The 15,677-nt window shown below is 42.1% G+C and overlaps 1 protein-coding gene across 1 annotated transcript; it reads left to right on the top strand.

The window, feature by feature from the left end:
* Positions 1–216: 216 nt before the first annotated feature.
* On the top strand, positions 217–1,059 carry LOC115951443. Its single transcript, XM_031068650.1, has one exon. The coding sequence runs from the start codon at positions 217–219 to the stop codon at positions 1,057–1,059; it is 843 nt and encodes a 280-aa protein (XP_030924510.1).
* The last annotated feature ends 14,618 nt before the right edge of the window (positions 1,060–15,677 follow it).

The raw sequence follows: 15,677 nt of genomic DNA on the forward strand, positions 1-15,677 counted from the left end.
GACTAGCAGATGGGGAAGGGTAAAGCGAAGGTCGTTCCTCAGGAGAGGAGGGATTTCAGGTCGGAACGATTTAACAACAGTAACAGGCCGAGAAGGGACTATGTAGAGCAGTCCGGATCTACTGGGGCTTAGGCAGTCCATGCTGTGTTCCAAGAACCTCTTCACAAAATCCTAGAGAAAGTGAAGTATGAGCCTTTCTTTCAGTGGCCGAACAAGATGGCCGGCGACCCTTTGAAGCGTAATCAGAACCTGTATTGCGCGTACCATCAGGAGCCAGGTCACACTACTGATGATTGCAAGAACCTGAAGAACTATTTAGACCGGCTCGTCCGAGAAGGGAAGCTGAGACATCTGCTGCATCGCCCTGAAGGATGGCAAGAACCATCAAACAATGAAACCAGGCAAAGTACGTTGAGGCCACCCATTGGCACAATTAATGTCATTCTCGCTGCACCTGGAAGGACAGGCTCTGTCCCCTTCAGGGTAATGTCAGTGAGCAGTTTCCCGACTAAGTCAGACGACAGGGAATCCAAGAGGGCTAGAATGAGCGCCACGCCATTAATCGGGTTCATGGAGGAAGACAAACAAGGAACTATCCAACCCCACGATGATGCCTTAGTCGTTACGCTCAGAATAGGAGGTTATGACGTGAAAAGGGTGTTAGTTGATCAAGGCAGCGCAGTGGAGATAATGTTCCCCGATTTGTACAATGGACTGAACTTGAAACAGGAAGACCTGTTGTCATACGATTCCTCCCTGGTTAGCTTTGAAGGAAAGGTCGTCATCCCGAGAGGCATGATTAGGTTGCCTGTGCAAACAGACTCAGATGTGGTAGAAGTGAACTTCATTGTCGTAGATGCATACTCCCTTACACAGCCATCGTGGCTTCATGCACTAGGGGCTGTGTCGTCAACCTTGCACCAAAAGGTGAAATACCCGTCAGGAGGTCAGATCAAAGAGATAATAGGGAACCAGGGAGTAGCTAGGCAATGCATGGTATCGGCAATCTTGCGGCAGCAGGATTGCATAACTTCCACTTCGGCCGAGAACGGCTTATAGCAATTAATGACTACGGTCCCAACTGCGGGCAGTGGAGGACCAGCCATGGAGGTGAACTGTGAGGAGTTGGAGAAAGTACTTGTCGGATTTGACCCTGAGAGGTTTTTTCAAATTGGTTCGAAATTACCGCCCCAAGAGAAGTCGACACTGATTGCTTTCCTCCGACAGAATTTAGACGTGTTTGCTTGGGACCCCTATGAGGCCCCCGGGGTCAACCCAGATTTCATCTGCCACCGCCTTAATGTGAACCCGGCCATAACACCTAAGAGTCAGGCTCCTCGACGACCGTCGAAAGAACATACCGACGCCGTGAGAAAAGAGGTCACAAGATTGAAGAAAGCAGGGGCTATCAAAGAGGTCTTCTATCCCGAGTGGTTAGCCAACACGGTAGTGGTAAGGAAGAAGAGCGGGAAATGGTGGGTCTGTGTAGACTTCACCGACCTAAACAAGGCGTGCCCAAAGGATCCCTTCCCTATGCCCTGGATAGACCGGTTGGTAGATTCAACTGTCGGACATCCTAGAATGAGTTTTCTAAACGCTTTTCAGGACTACCACCAGATACCTTTGGCCACCGAAGACCAGGAGAAGACTGCTTTTGTCACCCCAGTTAGGAATTATCATTATAAAGTGATGCCCTTCAGCCTAAAAAATGCCGAGTCAACCTATCAAAGGATGATGACCAAGATATTTGAACAGCAGATGGGTAAAAACATTGAAGTGTATATAGACGACATGGTGGTTAAAAGTAAGTTGGCTCCCAACCATATTGATGATCTCGGCAACGTTTTTCAAATACTAAGAAAGTATAAACTACGGCTGAACGCAACCAAATGTTCATTTGGAGTAGGATCTGGAAAATTCTTGGGCTATATGGTGAGTCACAGAGGCATTGAGGCTAACTCTGACCAAATAAGAGCCATCCATAACTTGCAGCCTCCTCAGAACCCTAAAGAAGTCCAGAAGCTTACTGGTATGATAGCAGCTTTAAACCGTTTCATCTCGCGCTCAGCAGATAGATGCAGGCCATTTTTTCTCCTATTACACAAGTGGAAAGGATTTGAGTGGAATAAGGAATGCGCTATAGCTTTCCAACAGCTAAAGGAATACCTCGCCCAACCGCCGATTATATCCAGCCCCGAGGTCGACGAGGTTTTGTTTGCCTACATAGCGGTGGCCCCGCATGCAGTAAGCTTGGTGCTAATCCGAGAAGACAACGGCACACAGCGACCAGTCTATTACGTTAGCAAATCCCTGCAGGAGGCAGAAACCCGTTACCTTCCCCTCGAAAAGGCTATCTTGGCCATCGTACAGGCCACAAGAAAGCTGCCCCACTACTTTCAAGCACACACTGTTGTGGTGTTAACTCAACTCCCCTTAAAGTCCATCCTGCGCAGCGCCGATTACACAAGTAGAATTGCAAAATGGGGAACAATTTTGGGCACCTTTGACATTAGATACATGCCTCGCACCGCTGTAAAGGGTCAGGTCCTCGCCGACTTAGTGGCAGAATTTGCGGAGCCTGCAGCAGAAGGAAAGGAAGTGTCGGTCTTATTGGGGGCTGGTGAGCAGGTGAGCAGCACAGTTTCCCCGCGTGGACTCACTTGGTGGAAAGCATACACTGATGGCACATCGAACCAAAGGGCTCAGGGTTAGGACTTGTCCTGCTTTCACCCGAAGGGATAACCATAGAGAAGTCATTGAGACTCAGTTTTTCAGCCACAAATAACGAAGCCGAATATGAGGTGCTATTGGAGGGAATGGGAATGATCCGGAAAATGGGGGAGAAATCCGTAGACATGTTCTCGGATTCAAGACTTATTGTAGGGCAGGTAAATGGAGACATGGAGGCAAAGGATGAAAGAATGCAAGAGTATCTAGTTTGGGTTAAGCACCTGCAGACCCAATTTCATCACTTCCGCTTGACGCACGTACCCAGAAGTGGGAACACTCATGTTGATTCTCTCACGATGTTGGCTACCTCCTCAGCTCAACCCCTACCTCGAGTCATTCTGGTAGAAGAAATCCTCCGTCCACTAACAGAGAAGGCCAATGGGATTGGAATACATAACATCAGGGCAAGACCGAGCTGGATGAACCTTATCGTTCTGTACTTAAAGCATGACACCTTACTAGATGATAAGGTTGAGGCTGGCAAAATCAGGAGAAAAGCTACTCGATTCTGGTTGTCGGAGGACTCCAAGCTTTACAGACGCTCGTTCTCAGGGCCGTATTTGTTGTGTGTGCACCCAGAGGCTGCAGAACTCATCCTGGAAGAGTTACATGAAGGAATTTGAGAAAGTCACACGGGGGGTAGGTCTTTGTCTCACGGAGCTTTAACGCTGGGTTATTGGTGGTCGAGCATGCATAAGGAAGCCCTGGATTATGTGAAGAAGTGCGACCAATGCCAGAGATTCGCTCCGAGCATACACCAGCCTGGTGGAGAGCTAAACCCCTTGTCCAGTCCCTGGCCATTTGCGCAATGGGGCCTAGATATACTTGGTCCATTCCCCAAGGCAACAGGGAACAGAAAATTTCTTCTCGTCGGCCCCGACTACTTCACCAAATGGGTGGAGGCTGAGGCACTGGCAAACATTAGTGACGTCGATGTCAAGAAATTTCTTTGGAAAAATATAGTCACCAGGTTTGGCACCCCGCACACCCTGGTGTCGGACAACGGGCTCCACTTTGACAGCAAAGCCTTCAGAAGGTACTGCAGTGAGCTGGGAATTGTTAACCGGTACTCCACGCCAGCTTACCCCCAAAGTAATGGACAAGCAGAAGCCATCAACAAGACCATAATGAACGGACTGAAAAAGAGACTAGATGATGCGAAAGGGAGATGGGTTGAGGAGTTAGCCCATGTCTTGTGGACATACCGTACCACGCCTCGTAGGTCCACGGGGGAAAACCCTTTTTCAATGACCTATGGGGCCGAGGCTATCATCCCACTGGAGGTGAACTTCCCAACCCAGAGGACTGCCACTTTCTGCCCCGCTACCAATGACAAACTTCTAGAAAAGAGCTTGGACCTCATCGATGAAAGAAGGGAAGGCGCGATGGTCCACCTAGCTAACTATCAGTAGAAGCTCAAGCAAGGTTACGATGCCAAGGTGATGTCCAGGCCACTGGCGCCTGGGGATCTAGTATTGAGGAAAGTCTTGGGTACTACGAGGAACCCCGCATGGGAAAAGCTCGAACCAAACTGGGAGGGACCGTACCGTATCACTTCCGTAGCCAGCATAGGAGCCTACTTTTTAGAAGACTTGGATGAACGTGTAGTGCCACGCCCTTGGAATGTAAACAACCTAAAAAGGTACTGTTATTAATGGAAGATATGATCTTTGATGCCGTATTACTGTGCAGTTACTTAATTTAAATGTTAAATAGAACCCAAGTCCTGCATGGCTCCTCGGCCACAGACTTGGGGGAAATTAACCGCGATACAATTCTCGCTAAGTGTTAAACAGAACCCAAGTCCTGCATGGCTCCTCGGCCACAGACTTGGGGGAAATTAACCACGATGCAATTCTTATTAAGTGTTAAACAGAACCCAAGTCCTGCATTGCTCCTCGGCCATAGACTTGGGGGAAATTAACCGCGATACAATTCTATCTAAGTGTTAAACAGAACCCAAGTCCTGCATGGCTCCTCGGCCACAAACTTGGGGGAAATTAACCGCAATGCAATTCTTATTAAGTGTTAAACAGAACCCAAGTCCTGCATGGCTCTCTGGACCACAGACTTGGGGGAAATTAACAATTAAGCTATTCTTACCAAGTGTTAAACAGAACCCAAGTCCTGCATGGCTCTCTGGACCACAGACTTGGGAGAAATTAACAATTAAGCTACTCTTACCAAGTGTTAAACAGAACTCAAGTCCTGCATGGCTCTATGGACTACAGACTTGGGGGAAATTAACAATTAAGCTATTCTTACCAAGTGTTAAACAAAACCCAAGTCCTGTATGGTTCCTCGGCCACAGACTTGGGGGAAATTAACCGCGATGCAATTCTTATTAAGTGTTAAACAGAACCCAAGTCCTGCATGGCTCCTCGGCCACAGACTTGGGGGAAATTAACCGCGGTACAATTCTCCCTAAGTGTTAAATAGGGCCCAAATCCTGTCTGGCTCTTCGGACCAGGGACTTGGGGAAAATAAGGTTCGCAGCCAGTTCGCCTAATTATTAACTATCGTTCTTTTCACGTATTCATTCGCTTACACTCGGTTATCAACAGTTAGTGATGGAATAGACATCCATTCATGATGAAAACAAAAAAAACAAAAAAAAAAAAAAAAAAAAAAAAAAAAAGAAAGGGAAAAGAAGAAGACAATAATATTTGAAAGAAAATAACCTTTATCATTAAAATCTAAAAGCAGTTCTGTTTACAAACACTGGCGAGGCAAAACAAAACAAAATATAAAAGATAAGACAAATAAATCCTACACTAGTCTCCTAAGAGCCCTGAGCAGGAGTGGGCTGATCATCAGCTACTTGGGTCCCCGGGGCAACCTCCTTGGCCTGTGCGACGATCTTGTTGATGGAAAGGCTGTCCTCGGGTAACTTGTCCTGCGCGGCCTGCTTATTGCCCCCAGCCTCGGGAAGGGAGGAGTCCGTTGGAAGAGGCTCTGCGGAGGTAACTTCATCAGGAATTTCACGCACGTCCTCCGGGAAAAAGATGTTCTCAGCCTTCCTGAGATTGGAGTCTGTCGGGACAGCTGCGCGATCCAGGGCTACACCCCAGGACGTGGTGATGTACTCCTTGCAGACGGCGGCCACTTCTTCGGCCAGCCTGACCTCAGTATCGTGGACTCCACAATCATACGAGGCCGCCACAGCCTTCTCAGCAGCCTCCCTAGCCAAGCGGGCCTCTTCTTTGGTTTTAGCAAGCTCAGCCCTGAGCGTTGAAACCGCCTGCTGCTCCGCTGTGAGCTTCTCCTCAGATTTTCGAAGCTGTATGCGCAGATCGTCAGCCTGCTTTGTGGCATTCTTAAGGCCGACTTCCATGCTTGCGTGAGCTTTCTTCACCTCCTTCATTTCATTATTCAGGCGATTAAAGTCCTGTTTGAGATCGCCGGCCGTCTTCTCGACAGCAGAGCGGGACTGGGCCTCCCTGTGCAAGTCCTCACGAGCCTTCTTGGCCCATTCCTCAGCAACAAAAATCTGTTGAGTGACCTGTGCCCAGAAGGAAATAAAGACCCTGTTAAAACCCGACAAGAAAGGGGTACCTAATATGAGAATGAGATAGGAGATTCCCCTTACCATGGCCATGTCCCTCTTCAAGGACATGAAAAGGTCTGGCTGCTGGGTCTTTCTGAGGCCCTCCATGTCACGAGGCAGGAGCAGAGGCTGCTGTAGGGCCTCAGCCAGGAATGATGCCTGCCCTCGTTGAGATTCCCACAGAGTCGCGTCCCATGGGATCGGAGCGTCGTCTAATTTGATCCGAGGGTGACCATGTTCGCTGATCCCTCCGAATGGCCGCCTCATCTCGGCTATCGACGGACCTATTTCTCTTCTCTCTGGGCTCTTTCGCCTCCTTCCCCTACTTCTGAGGCCTGGCCTTTTCACGGCCAATCTCTCCCTGCTCCGTTTCTTCTACAGGCCTTTTTCGCCTTAAGTTAGGCATAGGTTGTAGCGCCGCGTCCGACGAGGGGGGAGGGAGAGGAGGAGCAAGAGCCTTAGTGGCAATTTGTTCCTTCGAGACATCCTTAAAGGACTGCCCCTTGCTCCTGTTAGATAGAAGGCCCCTGAGGCCAGTTCTTGGCTTCAAATCCATTCCTTCTTCTTCAGTTTCTTCGCTGATATCAACTTGTACGATGACTAAACCAATATCAGGAGCCGCTGAGGCACGGTCTAAATCGGCGTCGGAGTCCGAAAGCTCTACTACCCTGGCCGACACCTCTCCTTCCTCGGTAAATTGGAACTGGTCTATTTGTTCCTCTAAGGATGAATGCGAAGAACCAGCCTCCTCCTCCGGGATAACCACTGCGGGAAAGGCGCGTTGGGGAGGGAGCTGAATAGGAGGTAAGTCTGTTGAAGCAAGGAACCCTGGTATGGATACGTCAATACGTGCCAATCTTGGACTGCCAGCCCTTATAGCTTGGCCGTGGTCTACCAAGGATCGAGTGAGGGGAACGTAGTCCAAAATCAAAGGAGCCGACCGTAATTGTCCGTCCTCGCTTACGAAAATCTCAGATCTCAGGAGGTAATTTAGAACCGGGACGTTGACCAAGCTCAGCCAAAGGGATGTTCGCTTCTTGTCTGCAAAGGCCGTTAAAGGGTTTACATTAGTCCGAGGAGGCGTGCAACCAAACCAACAAGTTTAAAATAAAAAGAAAAAGAAAGAAAGAAAGAAAAAAGGTGGGGGGGGGGGGGGAAGAGCTCAAAACTAAGGTCCTCCCCACGGAATCTAGTTCTATGACACCCTACCTGGCGTTCCCGCCCTAGTCGGACAGTGAAGTCCGTCATGCCATGGTCCGGAGACGATCAGATGGTCGTCCTTCAAGCCTTTGCTGGACTTGGGAAGGCAGGATATCAACCTCACTTCGTCAGTCCTGGACTTTAGGTAGTATAAGTCGCCGAGCTTATGGCATTCATAAAGATGAACCACGTCGTGCCATGAAAGGCCGAGGTTCATCTAGTTGTTTAAGGCATCGGCGCACCCCAGGATCCGGAACAGGTTCGCGGTGCACTGGTGTGGGGCCAATCTATGACCACGTAGGTAGTCCCTAGTTATTCTCCCCATTGGAATCACCATTCCTCCTTCCACGAAGGCTATCATTGGAATTGTGACTTCCCCTGTTCTTCTTTTGAACAAAATTTCCTACTGGTGGCAATACTCTAAACCTACCCCCGGTGGAATACGATACTTCGCCCTGAAGCCCGCCATACCGGCCGAAGAGTCTACCATTTTTTCAAGCCTACCCATCCCCTCTAATCCTAGACAACGTGAAGGCAGTTTGTCTAATGAAGAGAAACGAAGAAGAAGCGCGCACTTACGGGTAAGAAACTCGACGGAATCTTCAAGAGAATGGCGGCGAAGGTAAGAACGGGCTGAAGGAGAAGGCTCTAAGATGTTCTGAATACTGGAGTGTTCGTCAAAAGTGAGGAATGAACACTTTCAAAACCTTATATACTCAGAGGGAGTTGGACAGACACATTCCCGCCTAGAGCAAAAGAAACGTTGTCCATCGTTGATCCGGTCTCCAACCGTTGGATTGAAAGAGCGTAAAACTCCAAAAGCTGCAATTACTTTCCCCCGGATCATTAAACGCCTTCAGCATTAATAAGGCGCGTGAGGGCACGCCCCCTCACGTGTGAAGCGGGAATCCACAACGAATTGTCCAGTAGGCATCAAAATCCCGCCTTTCCTCCTCGGACCAAGAAGGAAGAGCCGGAATTTTGAGGGACTATTGTGGGGGTAAAATTTGCCAGTCAACGGTGGGCCATGGTACTCGTACGAAGCCCAACCATAAAAGGAAGCGAAGACACGGGCAGAAGACCCCCAGCCCAACCATGTTGGGCCGGGCTTGTTTAAGAGGCGTCCGAGGAGGAGTGCCTCCTCGAACGCACCAAACGAGAGTCCAATTCACACTCTTTACATGGTGAAAGGTCATCCAAAATCAAAGGAAAATGATAGACGTTCAGGGGGCAACCACAACTGCCGCATTAAATGCAAGGAAGCTACTTTTCCAGCCGCATTAATGTGGAGAGGACATGAGAACAGTATTATCTTGGCCAGTGCGACTCATAGAAAAGGAGGAGGATGTCCTATGAGACAGGCACTCAAGTAGAGGCCCAGATGATCAACAAGTGTAGGGTCATTATCATTCGCAGGATGTTATATAAGAGAAGAAAACCCCCATGATCAGGGGATGGGAAGCTGGAGAGCAAAAAAAGTAAGGAAAGGAAGAGAGAGAAAGAAAGGAATTCTGTAAACGAAACTTTGGGGTACAGCCCCACGAACTGTAATCCCAGGAAACTTAATGAAGTGTTCCCACGTTCAAATGGTTGCATGACTTACTAACAATTACATTTACTCTGTCAAGACTTAGTTCTACAACCCACTCTCTACAAATCATTGTTGAGGGTCTTTTGGGCCAGAATCGCTCGCCTGCTGGGCTTGGGCCTCAAAATATGTCCCTTACAACTATCATTATTAACTTATTAATATTATCATTATTAATTAATAGTAGTATTTAATTAATTAGGTGAATATGTGGCAAGTTTTTATTGGTGGAGTATAGAATGAAACAAGAAAAGTGAGATAGAAGATTTGGAGTGGGTTGACACCACTTGGTATTTTCAAGGAAGACATTTATGATTTAAATTCTCACATTTTTGTTATAATTATTAAATTAAAATATATATATATATATATATATAAATTATCTTTTTTTATGTTCATTTGAGTGAGAACAATTTTAATCAAGTTAATCTTTTAATATCATATATCCAAAATCTCTTATTCACGACAAAAATTTTCATGAGTTAAGAAAACTCACCCACTACAACACTATGTTTTGATATAAGAATTTAACCAATAATCTATAAAACTTTTTGATAAACATAATCTATAGAACTTAAAACCTTATCTAAAATGACTTTTATTTTATATTAATTTATATATCACACCGTACCAGTTGAAAAGTCGTATATTTAGATGGAGCGAAGGCACTGCTTTTGTATGAGATTTACAAATATTAGAATACAAAGAAACAGAGATTTAGTTTACCGCAGCCTGATGAGTCATTGACAAGTCAGTTTTCATTCTATGCATAAAAATATTAAAATTCCTAGCTCGTTCAAAAAACCGTTCTTCGTTTTTCGGTTTTTCCTCCTCTCCTGTTTAGTTACGTTACAACATGATAGCGACTACTAGACAATTACAAATGCATTAGTTATAATAGTCACATTCTTCGTTCACTTAGCTCTTAGAGATAAAGATTAATTTAAGAAGAAAAAAAATTCCCTCATGCAACATCCATTTTTTAACACTACGAAATAATTAAATCAAAACCATGAAATTTTTTTACATTGTTTATTAATTAAGTACGTGCTGCCAACTTTGGAAGTAAAGAATGATTCATATCATATGGAAATTTCTTCTCTTTATGAACATGGCTAACTAATAAGCACAGGTTATTTATATGCCTGTAAAAACGAAAAAATAAAAATAAAATAAAAGAAGAAGAATCTAATTAACCTTTATATTGAAAAAGTTAGGTATGCTGTACTATGTCAATAAGTACTTTTTTTTTATAGATATTTTTTGTTTACAATACGACACTCAAAATAAAATTGTGAGTTGTTTGGAGTTAAAAGAAAGTTACAAAATGAACTTTGTTCGTTGGTGGTGGCTTTAAGGATTTTACGATATTTTGGTGTCAAAATTCTTGCTACCTTGTCATTCTAGCAATGTGTTATAGGAAGACTACATAGTACATACCTAAGGATTAAAATTAACTGCTCTGAGAGCTCTGAAGGCCCACACCCAGGACAAAAAAGTCACAGGATACAAATTTACAAATTGATAGGATGGTTGAAACTTGAATGTATATATAATGTAAAGGGATTTTTTTTTTTTTTTTTTTTTTTTTAATAGGTTATAAATATTACTAAATAAATACCCCAGTCTTCCTCCGAACTCAAACAAAGGATTGAGCTCCCAAATTGCCTACGTGAGTGTTAGCATTATTGGTGCAAAAAATTTAGCAATTTGACACCACAAAAGGGTACTTTATCTATTTTACTACATCATTTTACAAAACATCTAACATCGGTAGTTTTATTTTAGCATTCAACACAATAAAATAATATATATTTTTTAATAAAATATTGTTTTTGTTTTTAGCATCCGAGCTACAGTGCACACGCAAAGATAGTTGTGCATTCTAGCTCAACCGCAAAAAAAATTTGACTTTCTCTCCACTTATGCATGAGAATTTTGTTATATTTGGTTGGTAAATTTAGTATTTTAGCAATTTATCTCCACCAATACTAATGCTTAAGTGCACGGAGAGGTGCCATTCGGCTAGTCTCACCGAGTGGTTGGTAAGTTTAAACTTTGAACACACATGATACTTAACTTTATTTAATGTTACGGGCATTACAAGTTTTACTACATCAAACTTACAACTTGATGTATTAAGAATCATAAAGAAATAATTCAAATTTTTATAAATGAGCAGGTTGAAAACCACCAATCACATTTATTATTTCATTAATTACTAAGTTTTAGCAAACCTTATATTTAATTTTAGCATTTTCCAAGAAATGGTCATTGCAGGCACTTCGTGTTGATTAATTAATGCTTATATTTATAAATTCAAGAAACTCCTATGAACTAATGTGTTTTAAATTATATTTTATGACCAAGAGAATGACTTGATGCTAACTAAGAAAATTACACTTTAAAAATATTTAGGTCTATGACCAAGAGAATGGAGTCAATGGAATTTTAATTTCTTTTTATATATGGATTGAATCAATATGATGCTTACTCCTAAGAAAATACGCATAGTTTTCTAAAAGGAAAATGTTACTCTTATACTCCCATTTTCTACGAGATATGTTTACTTTTGATAATATATAGTTGCGAACAGTGTCTAACCAATGTGAACATATCATAATACGAATTGCTGATATGTATCGTGCATAGCACTTACTACCATTTACGCATTTCTTGCACAAATCAGCCACAACCAGATAGTTCATATATATGGTTGGCATTTTATTTTATTTTATATTTTTAATAAAGACATTTGGAATTTAAATCCTCCATCCTCAACTATTGAATTACCAAAAAAAAAAAAAACACTTGCAGCGTTAATAAAATATAGGTAAAAATATATGCATTGGTACCTAAAATTTGGACTAGGTAAAAAAATTATACACATATCAAATTATTCATTTCGTAGCCTCACTTTTATAGTTCTTGCTTGCATCGACAAAATTATGTGACATTATGTTATAATGACAAAATGGAAAGACATTTATACATTTATGATTTTAACAAGGATTATTTAAAATCACATGAAATTTCACATAATAAAATAAAAGAACGTTGTAAAAAGTTTTTTTTTTTTTTAGAAGAAAACTACTTGTTATATTAAAATCAAGAGTTTGGAAAATCATTCAACACAAAAGACATGATATCCGTTGGAACACACTCCAACCAGATTTGAGATGAAAGAGAGGATCTCGCTCGTTGGGCTAAAGCATGCGCTACTGCATTGCCTTGCCGACCTACACGAGCGAAAGAAATACTCTGAAAAGAGTTTGAATGAGAAAGGATATCTAAGATGAGATGCCCCCCACTAGAATGGTCCATACCGGATCCCTTTAAAGCATTAACCACTGATTGAGAGTCACCCTCACAGACACACTGAGTATGACCCAATTCTGCAAAAAAAAAATATAGCATGTAAGCATAATATTACTTAGTGTGGCTCATTGGTCAAACAGTTTTAGATAGAGAATAAACCTACCAATAGATCCAATAAATTAGGGTGGAGAGAAACAAAATCTATCATTGTCCAACCCATTTGAACCACTCGACTAGACTAAGTGTTCAAATCAACAATTAATTGTAGCAGTTTCATCGAGTGGAAGGGACAGGTGCAGAATTAGTGGACTTTATTAAAGGGAAAGAGGGAGGTTAGCTCTGTCGATTATAGATCTAGCTATCTCATCTGTGCTAGAGTCTTAACGAATAGTGGATGGGGGCTTGAAATAAGAGAGGAAATGTTGGAAAAGGGATTGGGACTTGGGAGAAAGGGGGGATATATGAGTGGATTGGGTGATGCGAGTGACACCACTAGGTTGCATTAGATCAAACAAGTTGATTGAGTTTTCTAGTCCGTTAAGAAACTATAATATTACACATCTAAGAGCATCCACTGAATCATATAAAATAGAACAAGACACCACTTTTACACATTTTACCTCAAAAATGTTCTACATCAATGCTTCTAAAATTATGTAAAAATGTATATATCTCTACATGAGCTACATAACTGTGTAAATATACACGGTTACTGTAGCTCATTCATTTATTATTTTATTAATTTCACATTCGCTCCTTTTTTTCTCTCTCTTCTCCGTGCTCAACAAACTCAGTAACTTCTGCTCTCCTCATCTTCTTTTTTTTCCTCAGATGCACACAAACACACTCACACACAAACATATCCACACAGAGATACACTTGCTCAAAAAAAAAAAAAAAAAACACAGAGATACACAAACACACTCACACACAAACAAACCCAAACGAACAAACAACAAAGAGACAGATCGATGCTTATTGGAATGATCAGTGCTTGACTGGAACGATTGGAGCTCGTGGGTATGGGTCTTGCCTAATCGGAGCTAGGGAGATCTCGGATCTGATCGGTGCTTGTGGATCAGAGCTAAGGAGATCGGTGCTTGTGGATCAGAGCTAGGGAGATCAGTGCTTGTGGATCGTTGCTTGATTGAGTCTTGATTGATCGGAGCTGTGGATTGGTGCTTGTGACCGAGATGGTGTGGATTAGACCGAGAGGGAGAGTTGATCTCTGTTTAGATATGGGTATAGAGATGGGTATAGAGAGAGAGCAACAAATCAGAAAAAATGGGTAGAGAGAGAGAGAGAGAGAGAGAGCAAACGTATGTAAAAGGGTTAGTTGAGAGAAATAATAAAAAAATTGAGTAAATTGATTATTTAAATAAAAGAGATGACAAAATAGATGAATTGATGTGGGTGTCTTGTAAAAATAAATTTGTAAAATAGAAAAAGTAAGTTTTTAGTGTAAAAATGAATGTGTAAAATATACTAACTAATGTGGTTGCTCTAAAGAGAATCGAGATGGCATAACATATGCCACTATGACACAATTGTATGAAATGGCACTTTTTGCAAGTCTCTAACTTAACTAAACACCTTTGGCTCTCTCAATTGAAAGAGTCCAAAAAATTTCATTAAATCTAAAACAAGTCTACATGCACAAAATTTCACAATTGTCGAGATGATAAGTACGTTGTTCACCCATTGATCCGGAGCTGAGCCGATAGCGTCGCCAGAAGAGGTTGTCAATGATGAACAAGAAGGTGGCAGGTAGTGTGGCTAAGATTCTGACATTGGCTAGTATGGCTGTGGGTGGACAATTCCAGATTTTGATGAAAACTGCACCGACTATATTATATAGGCTAGTATGGCTGTGGGTGGACAATTCCAGATTTTGATGAAAACTGCACCGACTATATTATATAGATATATATGCTTCTTCAATTCTCCGCTAGCTAAATCGCAGAAACCATAACTCAATCCCTATCCCAGATTTGCTTCTTCCGCCAAATCTCATATCTACCTAGAACTCAATCCCAATCCCAAGTCTACTTTTACCTACCCAATAGTCCAGTACTCAATTTAGATCGGCTACTTCAGCCGAATCAACCACAATCAAATTTCAAAACCATTAAATTTTTCAAGGATTCCAACCCATCAAAACCTGAGATATAAAAATCCAAATATCAAGTAAATCATGTCTAAATGACTAATCCTGATTTAAATCTCACCTCTAAAGTTTGATCCAAAACCTAATGATTTTGGCTGCCTTAATCCAATTGAAATTTTGAACAAGTTGTTCCAAATCTCTCTATTTCTCTCTCAAGTGATGGTTGCCCAGTGGCAACCGACTACCGTGCCGATGTAGACTGTCGCCGACCTTGCCAAAAAGTTGAAAGTTGATCCACATAATGGCGATTCAAGTTTTCAAATCACTAACCTTTGATGGCTTAGCTCTAAAAGACCCCTATACCCGATCAAACCGGGCAATGAATAGTTTTAGTGACAAGTTATTATTAGTTGGTAAAAAAAAAATGACATTAATAATGGGCCTAAAAGAGATCAATAGAAATATAATCATACGTCGTAAAAAATATTGCATAAAATGTAGCATTAACTCAACCTAAAACTGGTTCGGTGCAAATAAGGCACCCTTTGCATCTTTGAGAGTTGAAGTAAATTGTCACCATAAATGAATTATTTCAAATTGATTTTTTTATATAAATAATAATTTTATAAATCATAATTAGCTCAATAGGATCGGATTCTATATAACACAAAATATTCTCACATAAAAATACATGTATTTGTAGTAAGCACACACAAATACATACATACATAACGCATTTACACCTTAAAAAATGTAAAGACAGAAGTAGTGAAATTTCTAAGCACTGATCCACAAATTGATCAAGACAATTCTTCCTCATATATATACGTGAAAAATGGAACACCCACAGCCCACAGGCCGCAATTTCTCGAACTTATGATTCGTTTAGATGGAAGAGAAAACCGAAAGAATAAAGTAAATTTAGCCCAAAATTAACTTATTTTTAGGCAATTCTACACTTCTCTCTCACCTTTTCTCCTCCATCCAAACACAATCCTAAAATTGGACCATTTCTTTCTCCTGATCCATATTAGGATCTTCTTCAAGATCTCAAGTTTGTTTGCACTTGATCTCAACCTTAGAAAAACAATACAACCATATCTGATTATGATTATCCGATAAATGACGATATTTCCTAATAAGTCCCAACCAAAAAAAAAATAAAACAGCAAAAAAATCAAAAGGAC

This window comes from Quercus lobata, chromosome 7, assembly GCF_001633185.2.
Source record: "Quercus lobata isolate SW786 chromosome 7, ValleyOak3.0 Primary Assembly, whole genome shotgun sequence".
NCBI lineage: Eukaryota > Viridiplantae > Streptophyta > Magnoliopsida > Fagales > Fagaceae > Quercus > Quercus lobata.

What these genes read in the sequence shown, in the direction of transcription:
- LOC115951443 (XM_031068650.1), top strand. Translation starts at nt 217, where the DNA reads ATGGCCGGCGACCCTTTGAAGCGTAATCAGAACCTGTATTGCGCGTAC.